The sequence below is a fragment of the Podarcis tiliguerta genome (genome assembly GCF_965153285.1).
Source record: "Podarcis tiliguerta genome assembly, chromosome: 9".
Taxonomy (NCBI): domain Eukaryota; kingdom Metazoa; phylum Chordata; class Lepidosauria; order Squamata; family Lacertidae; genus Podarcis; species Podarcis tiliguerta.
Genome location: NC_139542.1, coordinates 8962607 through 8976652, shown reverse-complemented (window position 1 = coordinate 8976652; position 14046 = coordinate 8962607). Strand labels below are relative to the sequence as shown.

Genomic DNA, 14046 nt, shown 5'->3' with positions numbered 1-14046 from the left:
GAGTGAGACTCACTCCTGCGGGCGACCTCACAAACCCGATACCAATAAACAAGGGAGTGCGCCAAGGTTGTATATTGGCTCCCTGCCTATTCAACCTATTCATCAGCGACATGCGAGCACCCCTAGTTAATTCATCTCCAAGTACACACGCGCCTAGACTAGCGGACTATCGTTGCCCACTCCTTTTATATGCGGACGACGCAGTACTCCTATCTTTTACACGTGTTGGACTAACCAGAGCTCTGAAGATCTTTGCCACGTATTGTCAACTCAACCAATTAACCATCAACTATGTCAAATCCAAGATTCTGATTTTCTCCAGAAGCCGGAGATTATATAAATGGAAGTTTGGTGGAGCAAAAATAGAGCAAGTCCTAAAATTTCAATACCTAGGAGTTATTTTTCAATACAATCTGGGGTGGAAAGCTCATATACAACACCTACTTAATAAGGCCAAAACTCTGTCATACGCGCTCCTCCGATTTTTCTTTTCGGATGGAGCCTTGCATGTTCCCTCGGCCCTAAAGGTGTTCAAGGCAAAAGTGGTGGCTGTGCTCGCTTATGCTGCCCCGCTCTGGGCCGCGTTGACTGATCTTGCTCCCCTTGAGACTCTGCAAAACCAATTCCTACGCCGGCTCCTAATGCTTCCTCTGTGCGTAAGCAACGCAGCCATGCGACTAGAATTGAAGATCGCATCCTTAGAAACTTGTCTGTGGAAGCAAGTCTTCAATTACTGGTTATCACTGTGGCATAGATTACCAAACCATTACCTTATCCAATGCCTATGGCGAGATGAATTCTCTAGCCTTTGGTCTAGTAGAATTCATGCCAAACTCTTGAGTTATGGAATCTCGCCCGCAGATTCCCTAAAATTAGATCAAATCACAGCTCAAAGACTGATCCGCCAAAGACTGGATGACATCGACTTACAGCGAAATTATATGCTGGGGGGAGGTGTTTGTTCGCCCCAGAGCATTGGTATCACTTTAACTTATTGCGTTCCATCATACCTCTCCTCCCTTTCGACTGTTGCCCATAGACTGGCCTTCACCAAAGCGAGGTTTAACGTTTTTCCCTCCAATGTCCTGAGACATAGATTCTCAAAGGGCCAAGTCCCCGCCATGTGCGAATGTGATAAGGTGACGCCGGAGTCGCTCCAGCACATTATGTTTTCTTGCCCCTTGTTCAATGTGTTACGAGCAAATCTGCTGGGATCAATCATACAGAAACTAGCGGGTACCCCTCCAACATTCCACCTTGCCCAAATCTTGCAGGATAAGGATACCCATACGACCCTGAAAGTGGCTAGGTTCCTGGTCGCGGTCCTTACCCAAAAGCGACGCCAAGGAGCACTACAAGCTAATTAAGGCGTAGGATGCCATTCTATTTTATAGTATTTTATTGTTATAGTGGTGTTTTAGCGGCTGTTTTTTTTTTCTGTTTTTTCCTTCCCTATTTTTTTTTCTTTTTTCCCCACGTGCACAAGTTGTTATTTATGTTTTTTCTTGTATGGGCCCATGGCCGTAATAAATAAATTGTAAAATTGTATTGTCGCTGCCTGTACTGATCTAGCAGCACCTTGAAGAACCTGGGTTCCTGATGTTCTCCTGAACTAATTAATTTATTTTAATAATGCTACATAGTTTTATGGTCCAGGTGCTCTCTCTTCTTTACTCTTTTTTAAATCTTGCCACATAGTGAGGAAATGACATTCTCAGGAAAAAAACAGCAATTTGGCTCTGAAAAGAATTGTGCTTCGTCTTTCTTTCCTTTTCCTGTCTAACCTCTACTTAGGTTACAAAATGGTTCCAGTATGTGCTTTTGACACCATATAATCAATCAGCACGGAAGCACACCAAGACATCGTCTTCAGATTATCCCAATACTATTTGTATTTCTCCCTCTTTTCTTTTCAACTCCCTTTTTGACCTCTGCTGACGAAAGCGAGAATGCATATTTATCTTTCTGATTCTCTCTTTCAGGGTAGAAAACACAAACAGCACAATAACTGCACTTTGGAACAAAGCATTTAGCAACTAGGGATGGACAAATCGATCGACTTCAGTTCTCTCCATTTTTCATATTTCCAAACTTAAGTTCCATTCATTGCATCAGTTTGTTTCTTTGCTTGCTTTTTTTTTTTAAATCGCTCATTAAAATGTTTATTATTATAACCTTTCTTTATTAAATTTGTATACCACCCTTCACCCGAAGATCTCAGGGTGCTTCACAGCATAAAAATATAAGATAAAAACACAAAATACATAATAAACACAAGAAAACAATACCCTGCTCCCACAGCACATTTAAAAGGGCATCAGATGTCAATCAGCGAAAGGCCTATTTGATGACGAACATTTTCTCCTGGCATCTAAAGGTGCATAATGAAGGCACCAGACGAGTCTCCCTGGGGAGAGCATTCCACAAATATGAAGCCACTGCAGAAAAGGCACAGTCTCTTGTTGCCACCCTGTGGACCTCTTGTGGAGGAGGAACATGAAGAAGGGCCTCTGAAGATGATTGCAGGATCTGGGTTTGTTCATATGAGGAAAAGCAGTTCTTGAGGTATTACAGTCCTGAGCCATTTAGGGATTTACAAGTTAAAACAAGCACTTTGAATTGGGTTCAGAAACTGGCAGTCACTGCAGTCAGGCCAAGATCAGTGTAATATGCTCAAACCGTTTTGCCCCAGTGAGCAACCCAACCGTCTTCAGAGGCTGACCTACAAATAATGTGTAATCTAACCTATAGGTTACCAGAGCATAGACAACAAAAGTTCAGATTGGAGCAAACCTGGGCCACTAGTCAAAGCTGATGGCCACTAGTCAAAGCTGATGGCCACTGAGGCCACCAGAAACTCAAGGATCCAGGAGTACCCCAAATACTCGCTCCTTCATGGAGAATATAACCCCATTAAGAGCAGGCAATCTCTCAGCCATCTGATCTAGGGAACCACCCACTAACAGTGCTTCAGTCTTATCTGTATTGATCTGCAGTTTGTTGGCTCTCTTCCAGTCCGTTGCTGAGGCAAAACATTGGTCCACCACATCCACTGCCTCACCTGCAGATGTAAAGAAGTAGAGTTGTGTGTCATCAGCATATTGCTGACAACACACTCCAAAACTCTGGATGACTCTGCTCAGCAGTTTCATGTGGATATAAAATCAAACCCTGAGGGGGCCAAGGAGCACTTCCCAAGCATCCACCTCTGGAAACAACCACCTAATTTGGACCAGAACCACTTCAAAGCAGTGCCACCCTCCCCTAACTTGGGCAGCCACTCTAGAAGGATGCCATAGTCAATGAAATCAAAAGCTGCTGAGAGGTTGAGGACAACTAACAAGGACAGTTCATTCCTCTCCTGAAAGAAGTCTTCCTACAGGGAGCCCAAAGCAGTTTCTGTGACAAAACTGAGCCTGAACACTGATTGAAATGGATCTAGAAAATCAGTTTCCTCCAACAGCACCTGGATCTGGTCAGAGAACCTTGCCCAAGATAGTCTGTTCAGGTGTTCCATTGCTAGAATGCTGATCCCTGTTCTCTGTATGTGAGTCCATTCACATGAGAATGGAAACACCGCCATGAGAGAAAAAATATATATTTTGCCGGGGCGGGTGGGTGGGTGGGTGGTATTATGGATTATTATGGAGAGAATTGGCAGATGGGCAAACTCACATAGTCACACAAATTATCTAGCCTCAACCTTTGCACAAGGTTTCAGCTGGCAGTTTTCCATTTTTAGACTGTTTCAAGATGCTGAATGGGTTCATTAATCACTGTAAGCATAGCAGTGAATCACTAAACTAATCATGCTAACGGCTCCCCACATACACAACATATCCATGATTTTTGAACTGGCAAAATGCAGCATATTGGGCAAATTCATCATGGATGTCTGCCTGATATTACACTGATTGTTCAGACAAGCCTTTGCATCTGTTTAATTCTTAATTAACTAGACACTTCAATGATGATTAGCTGATGGCCACTTTTTTAGATGACTTTAAAAGAGGATTAGGCATTCAGTCGATTGCAGTGGGGTGGGGTTTGTATGTGTGACAGGTGGGTGGAGGGAATTGTTGGGTGAGATTAGCCATATTGATTTATACACTTCTGGGGGGATAGATCATTGTCTTGTGCTGTATATATAATAAACGAGAGCCATTCCAGGGTGAAGGAGTCCTCCTTTGCTTGTCCCCGTGCTAGTAAAAGTTTGTTGATTAACTTTTCCAGTAGGGCAGTTTCCCATACATTTTGGTACCAGTGGTCTGTGTTTGCTCCTGATAGGTCTTGCCATGTGCATGTGTGTTGTTGTCCTGGAGGATATTTAATAGGGCTAGTTCTAGAGTTTCTTCTATTACCTGTTTTGTTATTCTGGAGGTTTTCTGCAACACTGATACCCAAAAGGAATGAACTTTGGGGCATTCCCACCACATTTGGAGTTATGTACCTATGGAGGTGCAGCTTCTTCAGCATTTAGCTGAGGTTCCTGGATGTATCAGTGCCAGCTTCCATGGTGTTAGGTACCATCTATAGATAAGTTTCAGAGTGAATTCTCTTCTTTTGGCTGAGATAGATTTAAATGGTAGTTTGAAGCACATTTTTGACCATTGGACAGAATTTATTTTGTATCCCATGTCATGCTCCCATTGATCTTTAATTGGGGGGGGGGGTGCTGTACTGTCTTGAAGTAGTATTTTATATAATGTAGATACCACCCCTTTGCTCTGTTCCTCTGTTGTTAGGAGGAGTTTTTCGAAGTTAGTCAATGGCCTGATGTTGCTGGGTTTTCGAAGAAGACTTGTACAGTAGTTGGTGGTGGATCAGCCAGGGTATTGGAGTGTCCCGTAATTTGTCTTGCAGTTGCCATGTTATACTATATATACTTTTTCTTATTTGTTTGTTTTGTAACACAAGTAAATCTTTAATAAAAACCAATTTTTTGTTTTATTTTTTATAGCACAATCCTTACTTTATTGGACCTTTCCCCTTACAGCGGACAACTTGGGCAGTATATTAAATGCGAATGCAGTAGGTGCTATCCAGTGTTAGTCATACTTGTAGTAGAATCTCTGACACTCAAGTGTTTCGATTTCAAAGGGTCTACGCCGCTACTGCAAGGATACCCAACACTGAATATCTCATAATATGCCTTATTTTAATTCACCATATACTGCCAACTCAGCAGTATAATAAAGGGCATGTGCCCTCTGGCAAATTCAACACTTGAATTGTAATAAATGCTTGTACAGGCAAAAATGTATGATGGTTTTGGTCAAGACTACAAAGGCAGCTCCACCTCTATTAAACCAAAATGAAGCTGTTCCTAGTATCCTTTTACTAGTGAACTTGCAGAGGAATGTTTCAATAAATTTCAGATGTGAAAGCCCCGACTTGATGTGCCAATTTCAAACCTCAGGCAAGACCCCAGTGGATAAAGTCCCATTATTTGGAAGTTATAAGTAAAATGAAACCTGACATGGTTAGCTATTTTGAAGGTAAGCCCAAAATGCTGAGATATTTGTCAAATCAAGTCCTTCCCCTTTGCAACAATAAAGCAATGCTTGTTTCCTTGAGCACTTGTTTTATCACTTTGCTTTATAAAAACCAATTTTTCAAAAGAGGATTAGGCAAATTCAAAGAGGATACCACTATCATTGGCTATTGGCCAAAATGGAGGCTATGCTGCTCCTCCAAGAACCTCCATGGCCTTCCCATAGGCATCTGGTTAGCCGCCGTGTGAACAGAATTCTGGACTACATGGGCTATTGCCTTGACCCAGCAGGGTTCATCTTATCTTCTGGTGTTCTGATATTTTATAGGGTATAGCATCTTATCATACTAGTTACAAGACACATTTTAGAGTTCCAAGATGCATTCCCTTTCCTCATTGACTCCATTTTTTCAATTGTCTGATTTCTGCAGTCAAGCGCACTTTTAACATGGGCAAGAACCTGGACTCCAGTCCTTCCGTCAGCGGACCTCCCGTGAGAAATTGCAGTGGACATACAAGCAGCTGCAACATGGAGACCAACATTTCCTATGTGGGTTTCTACCTCCACCAGCCGCTCGTGGCTGCAGTCTTCATCATCTCCTACCTTCTCATCTTCCTCCTGTGCATGATTGGCAATGGAGTGGTGTGTTTTATCGTGCTGAGAAGCAAACATATGCGCACTGTCACCAACCTCTTCATCCTGAACCTTGCTGTCAGTGACCTGCTGGTGGGGATATTTTGCATGCCCACTACCTTAGTGGATAACATCATATCAGGTAAATTTTGTCTCTAGCTTGTGTCCAATGAAGTCATGGGAGAGGAACCACCACTGATCATTGGCCATGCTGGCTAGGGCTGATGGGGGTTGGGACTCCAGCAATATCTGTAGGGCCATAGATTCCCATCCATGGACAACATCATACTCAGATCCATCCCTGACCATTGGCCATTCTGGCCGGGGATGATGGGAGTTGGAGTCCAGCAACATCTGGAGGTCCATAACTTTCCCACCATGAACAACGTCATACTCATAGCAGACCACGACCAGCATTCCAAATCCTAGGTCAGGGTGAGGATTGTGTTGCCCTCCAGGTTTTGCTGGATTCCCATTCCCATCATCACTGACCACTGGCCATGCCAGCTAGGGCTGTTGGGAATTCGTGTCCAACAACATCTAGAGGGCCACAGATTCCCCATCCCTGAACTAAGTCATACTTAAAACAGACTCTTGAAAACAGTGGCACAAACTAGTCACGACTTAATGCATAGTAGATCCATTGAAAGTAAAGAATCTGACACAGCACTCTATTTCATTTTCCTGGCATTTCCTTACCCGATAATTTCCATTTTTTATGTGCTCTTTCACACAGCATAAAAGGCACCTCTGGAAAACTAGTGGAAATTTAGCATTCATTTTTGTATTATTTATTTCCATGAAAATACCCATTTGCAGCCCCATTAGCCTGGAAAATCATGTGAGTTCTGCAGTGTAATTTCACATGATGGGAAAAAATTTCCAGTAGTATTCCAGCATATTCTTTCCCACTGTTTAAAATCTAATGCAACATGATGGTATATCAATGAAAAAGCCATGCTTATGTAATCCAGCAGTTTAAAAAGAATGTTAGAATCCAGGATAAAAGAACTAGGACTTCAACTAGGAGAACTAATGCAATAATCCACAAGTTGTGTTCATTAATTTCTGTGGTTCATAGTAATTTTTTGTTGAATACCACCCATTGATTTTAGTGGGAACTAAAAGACCCTCTCACCCTCAACTTCATAAGCAGACAAGGACTGTGTATGTTTAAACATACCTGACAAGCACCCAGTTTAGCTCCAATGTGTCCTTTCCTTTTGGTATGCTATGAAAGCAGTTTCAATATCTGATAACCATTTTCTTTTCAAACTCCAGGATGGCCCTTTGGGAATATTGCCTGCAAGATGAACGGAATGGTCCAGGGAATATCTGTCTCGGCTTCTGTCTTCACTTTAGTGGCAATTGCAGTCGACAGGTATGTGTCTGTAACAGCCTGGAAATGGATATGGAACACATAAAATGTCAGTCGTACCAATTGTCCAAGGTTGCTGTCTTTGTAAGCCTCTTCAGTTCTTGTGCAGTTGTGCCCTTGTGCAGTAGCGTCAGGAAGAAATCCGGTGGGACAAGACAGCACAATTATGCAGTGGTGAGCTTGTTGCTCTGTGAAGGAGCTTTTCAGAACATGTGGGGGTTTGTGGCCTTTTTTCGACTGATGTGAGAGACAGCCTCTGCAAACCTATTGTGATTCAAGCTTTGCAGGAAAAGTGGCAGAGAGGGAGAAGAGGTGGGGATTGCAGACCTATCAGAGTAAATGCACAGTTTAGCAGGACACAGAGTTTATGACTAAGGAGCCTTAGCATCATGATGGAGCTCATGAGGTCTTAGGCTCCACCTGCGACATTTCTACATCGGAACATAGGAAGTTGCCTTATACTGAATCAGACCATTGTTCCATGCTGGTTGGCATTGGCTCCTCGAGGTTTCAGGCAGAGGACATTCCCAGGCCTACCTGGAGATGCTGGGGATTAAACTGGGACCTTCTGTATGCGAGCCTGATGCACCATCACAGCTCTTCCTCTAATCACATACCAGCTTGGAAAGACACGTATCCAAGGCTGGGAGGAGGGGTGAGAAAGAAATTTGATAAATAAATTAAATAAACCAGCCATGGTAGCTTATCCAATCAGAGCAGAAAGTTCTGGGCTAGACAGTGGCGTAGCGTGGGTTGTCAGCACCCGGGGCAAGGCAAGTAATCTGCGCCCCCTAACCCGTGGATTTGCGCCCCCTAAACCTAACCCCCAGATGTTGCGCCCGGTGCGGCCGGCCCCCCCTGCACCCCCCACGCTACGCCACTGGGGCTAGATGGTCCAATGGTCTGAGTCTGTGTTTCATCTTTGATGTAGTACTAAACCCAGGCCAGCCAATTTGATGTCCTTCAGAAGTTGTGAGACTTCAACTCCCACATTGTTGTTGTTTAGTCATTTGGTTGTGTCCGACTCTTCGTGACCCCATGGACCAGAGCATGCCAGACACTCCTGTCTTCCACTGCCTACCACAGTTTGGTCAAACTCATGTTAGTAGCTTCGAGAACACTGCCCAACCATCTCGTCCTCTGTCGTCCCCTTCTCCTTGTGCCCTCAATCTTTCCAACACCAGGGTCTTTTCCAGGGAGTCTTCTCTTCTCATGAGGTGGCCAAAGTATTGGAGCCTCAGCTACAGGATCTGTCCTTCCAGTGAGTACTCAGGGCCGATTTCCTTCAGAATGGATAGGTTTGATCTTCTTGCAGTCCATGGGACTCTCAAGAGTCTTCTCCAGCATCATAATGCAAAAGCATCAATTCTTTTGCGATTATCCTTCTTTGTGGTCCAGCTCTCACTTCCATACATCACTACTGGGAAAACCATAGCTTTAACTAACGAACCTTTGTTGGCAAGGTGATGTTTCTGCTTTTTAAGATGCTGTCTAGGTTTGTCATTGCTTTTCTCCCAAGAAGCAGACGTCTTTTAATTTCGTGGCTGCTGTCACCATCTGCAGTGATCATGGAGCCCAAGAAAGTAAAATCTCTCACTGCCTCCATTTCTTCCTCTTCTATTTGCCAGGAGGTGATGGGACCAGTGGCCATGATCTTAGTTTTTTTGATGTTGAGCTTCTGACCATATTTTACGGCAAGACAGTGATCCATGAAGGAGAAAACTCCCACATAGTTTCTGCCAATTGGCCATGTTGGCTGAGATGGGTGGGTGCTATATTTCAACAACCTTTGAAGAGTACCATATTGGCTATCCATGCACAAAACCAGTTTAGCGCTATGTTAAGAAGAAGTGTGGCTTCTTCACACCCCTCTCTTCCTCTGGTTTTTATATTTGTTGGAAGCAGAGCCCACTCCAATTTCCCTCACACCAACCTGACTGAATAATTTTCAGTACTGGCCACAATAACCTTTATTATTAATATTTTCCTGGTTCCGTTAACTTCATTGCATCTTCTTTTATTCTTCTTTTTTCAAAATAAAAATCTGCCATTTTAGTGATCATTGTTTTACGATCATAGGCTAATGGCCCTGGAAATGCTAATAGGCAGAATACAAATGCCCCAAAATAAATTAATGGGAATAACCCATACGATCAACCACCCACTCAAGGGCAAATTCCTAGGACTGGATTCAACTAATTGGTCCTGCTAGTGGAAGCCCCTCTCCTTCCCCAGTACCCCATTCCCTTCAATTGGCAGTGGTCAGCAGAACTCACAGAACAGTGGATGGGGGAACTGTAGAACTTTTGTGACAAGGTGGCATTGAATTCCTTCCTTGATGTTTGGGATTCCACACAAACACACGTGGCCTGAACCTCAGTTTCAACTGATAGATCTTCTTTTGGAAAATAGCTAGAATGCTGCAGTGAATTCTTCTTCCTGCAACCTACAAAGTACCTAGTGGATGAGATAATACTGTTCTTACTGGCTGGGTACAGTACAGAGTCCTCAACATCATGGAACACTCTGGTAGGTGGAGAGGACCTGTACTGATCACTGCCCCGCTCCTCCTTTTTGCTGCCAGAATAAGGGAAGGACTCTAATTCACTGCTAAAGCATCTGTTTTGCATACAGATGGTCCTAGATTCAATTCCTGGCATCTCCAGGTAAGGCTGAGAATGTCCCCTATCTGTCCCAAATCCCAGAGAGACACTGTCAGTGTAGACAGTACTGAACTAGATGCATCAATATATGGCAACTTCCTATTTTCCACCAAGGAGACACGTTGAGAATATGAGACATGCAGAATGGAAACCTTGTCTGTTTATGAACTTAGAGGTGGTTTTTATCTCTTCCTCGCAGGTTCCGCTCCATTGTTTACCCTTTCAAGCAGAAGCTCACCATCTGGACAGCAGTTGTCATCATAGTTGTCATCTGGGTCCTGGCCATTGCCATCATGTGCCCGTCTGCCGTGATGTTGAAGGTGGAAGAATCCCGGCATTTCCGAGTGTTGCTCGGTTACGGCAACAGAACCAGCCCCATATACTGGTGCCGGGAGGACTGGCCGAACCAGGACATGAGGAAGATCTATACAACCGTGCTCTTTGCCAACATCTACCTGGCCCCTCTGTCCCTCATTGTCATCATGTATGCCCGGATTGGGATCACGCTCTTCAACACCTCATTGCCTGCCTCTGGGAAGCAGGGCCAGGAGCGCCACTCTGTCTGCAGGAAGAAGCTGAAGGTCATCAAGATGCTCATCATCGTGGCGTTGCTTTTCATCCTCTCCTGGCTGCCCTTGTGGACCTTGGCGATGCTCTCTGACTACGCTGACCTGAACGAGGAACAGCTGCAGGTCATCAACATCTACATCTACCCATTCGCTCACTGGCTGGCCTTCTTCAACAGTAGCATCAACCCCATCATCTATGGCTTTTTCAACGAGAACTTCCGGCGAGGCTTCCAGGCAGTTTTCCGGCTTCAGCTCTGCTCTGGGGATGGGATGCCCAGGGAAACCTACTCCCAGCGTGGACAGAGCAATGCCATTTTGCCAGCAGCTGATCCACAGGAGCCGGAGCATAGCCTTACATCAGCGATGATGGGGAGGTCAACTCAGAAAGGGAACTGGATGGACAAGACGCAGGTTTTGATGATGGAGAACCTCGAACAGGTTTCCAACAACAATGGTGTTAAGCAGGACCTGCTATAAACTACCTCAGCTGTTTGGTTTTGCCAAAAGAGCCATGATATTCAAGCCCTATCTGGCAAAAACATCTGCAGCTGTTTTAGGACTTTCTTGCTTGTACAGTGTATATACGTTTTTGTAATTACATCTGATGGTTAGGGTGTCAGGGGGAGAAGTGGTTTCCTATGCCAGTACAAACCAGGAATGTTTATTTCATAAGCTAGAAGTGATATTTGCACCATCTCACTGGAGTAGTCTCAAAGTCCTGACTCTAAGGGAGCTCTGGATCCTAGCAGGATGCAGCCTGTTGCAAAACCTATTGGTGTAAGCTTGGCCAGCTTTTATCTAAGACATACTGTCAGTTAGAAGGCCAACACCCTTCAGACTGGGAAATATTTCCAGTTGAAAAGACAATCCTGGGTCACTCAAAACAAGAGAAAACTCCTGGATATGCGCTAACGCTCCATGGCCTTAACATAAACATTTACCTCTTTTATTAATTATTTTAGAATATATACTTTAGGTCACTTACATGGAAGATATCACCACCCTGAGAATTCCCTTGCTGGAGTGTCCCTTAGCTCAGGGATGTCCCTTAGTCCATGGCCCTCTGAATGTTGTGAAGACTACAAATCCCAGCATTCCTGACCATTGTGCTGGCTGGGACTGATGGGAGTTGAACAACATCTGGAGGGTGACAGGTTCCCCAGTCTTGCCTTAGCTGGATTTTAGAATAGGCACTGGGATCTTGCTCCTGACAAAGATGGAAGCGAGGACACTTTTTACTGAATAACATTAAAGCGCTCTCTCTCTCTCTCTCTCTCTCTCTCACACACACACACAAACACACAAACACACACACATGTGCTTGCACATGGATGCTTGTATTCACATTTGAGTTGCTATCCTCAACATTCAGGTTGGATAGCACCAGTGGCGTAATGTGGGTTGCCAGTGCCCAGGGCCATGTGGAAGGCTGGGTGGATGGGAGGGAAACAGATGGAGTACACATGCACATTCAACTGCCCAATGGCATCTGCGTCACCCAAGAGATCACAGCTGTAGAGATAAGAAAAGAGGAGTCATTACGTTGTCTGGAGTAGACGCTTCCTGGTTTGCATGGAGAAGCTGTTTTCAATGGAGCTCAGCGATGGAAGCACACAACTGTACTGAGGCAGTACCGGGTGTTGAAATTTTGCACCCAGGGCAAGCGCACCTGTGGGGCCTCCCCCCCCCACTGTGCCACTGGTTAGCACCTGTTATTAGGAACAAATGGGTCATTGAAATTAAGCAATCTGCCATTTGTTTAACTGTGGCTACCAGCTTACCTCTGTGTGGCTATCACAGTAACTCATTGCAGTACATCAAATATCCTGGTTTCAGAACAAAGGGAGGAGGGGAATAAAACCCACCTTGACATTTGAGAAGATCCAACACAGTTCTAGGTGCTTATGCTCCCTCTCTTCCATATGAGTGATCTAAACCTCCAGAAAGGAAAATTGATAGATCAATGTTCAAACATCTCTGTTCGAAGCTCATTATGGTCTAATTGAAAAGGCACTAACAGTGCAATCCTGAATGTGTCTACTTACAAATAACCCCCACTAAGTTCTCGGGTGGCACTGTGGGTTAAATCACAGAGCCTAGGATCTTGCTGATCAGAAGGTCGGTGGTTCGAATCCCCGCAATGGGGTGAGCTCCCGTTGCTCGGTTCCTGCTCCTGCCAACCTAGCAGTTTGAAAGCACGTCAAAGTGCAAGTAGATAAATAGGTGCTGCTCCGGTGGGAAGGTAAACGGTGTTTCCATGCACTGCTCTGGTTCACCAGAAACGGCTTAGTCATGCTGGCCACATGACCTGGAAGCTGTATGCTGGCTCCCTCGGCCAATAAAGCGAGATGAGCGCCACAACCCCAGAGTCGTCCGCGACTGGACCTAATGGTCAGGGGTCCCTTTACCTTTAAGTTCTCTGGTAAGTGGCCATATAGTAGGGATATGGAATGTGGTGTCCCCCTGATGCTGCTAGACTCCAACTCCTATCAGTCCCAGCCAGGATGGGCAATGGTCAGGGATGCTGGGAGTTTGGATCCAACAACTTTCAGAGGGCCAAAGCTTCAGTATCCCTGGGTATAGGTGTGTAGCCTCAGACCATGTTAAGAACAGCATGTACAGGAAAAAGGCAGGTCCCTTGGGTGTGTGGTGTCTCAATTGCTTAAGGCAGCCTTCCCTACCCTGGTGTCAGGTGTTTTATTCTTCACCTCCCTGAACCAGCATAGCTTATGGTCAGGAAGGATGGAAAGGCACCAGACTGGGGAAAGCTGGCTTAAGTCTTTGAGACAAGTGCCAGTACGTTTTACTACTTCTCTAAATTGGGTACCACAAGCTTCTATGCTTTGGAATTGCAGTTCTCACCTCCGTGGTGCCCCATATCTTGAGCATCCTTTATAGGTATCTGAAGAAGCAGTTCAATAAATACTGAAAGCATCCTGTGCCTCTGATGTTTACCTTGCTTGCATGCAATTAATATCTACCTATCCCTTTTTGTAAAGGTGATGTATTCCAAACTACAGGTGGTGCACGTCCTCCCTATTCCTTTCTGATATTTGGGAAATATTTTCCCTAAGCCGTGACTGGAAAAACAGAACAGTTTTAAATGTTATGGGTTTATAAAATCACAAAATTTGAAAATAATAATGAATATGCTGCTTTCAATTGAGTATATTTGAAGGATTATAATTTGCATACATATATATTTTCCACGGTTGTATTATGGTTTCTCAGAGTCCCCTGGCAATGCATCTGTGGAAGCCTCAAACTAGCTAAAGCCAGTTGTGACTACAGCTACTTTCTTTGCAAAC

At 44.5% G+C, this 14046-nt stretch overlaps 1 protein-coding gene across 2 annotated transcripts in view; it reads left to right on the top strand.

Annotated features, from left to right (window-relative positions):
* NPFFR2 (neuropeptide FF receptor 2) overlaps positions 1 to 11999 on the top strand; it is a 58091-nt gene extending 46092 nt beyond the window's left edge. Inside the window, exons 2-4 of one of the 2 annotated variants that reach the window (XM_083398534.1) lie at positions 5931 to 6270; positions 7410 to 7509; positions 10369 to 11999. In XM_083398534.1, the coding sequence (XP_083254660.1) occupies positions 5943 to 6270; positions 7410 to 7509; positions 10369 to 11215 (1275 nt within the window). In that variant the 5' untranslated portion in view covers positions 5931 to 5942 and the 3' untranslated portion in view covers positions 11216 to 11999. Of the gene's footprint in view, positions 1 to 5925; positions 6271 to 7409; positions 7510 to 10368 lie in introns of both variants that reach the window. The other variant, XM_083398533.1, reaches the window with a different exon arrangement.
* The last annotated feature ends 2047 nt before the right edge of the window (positions 12000 to 14046 follow it).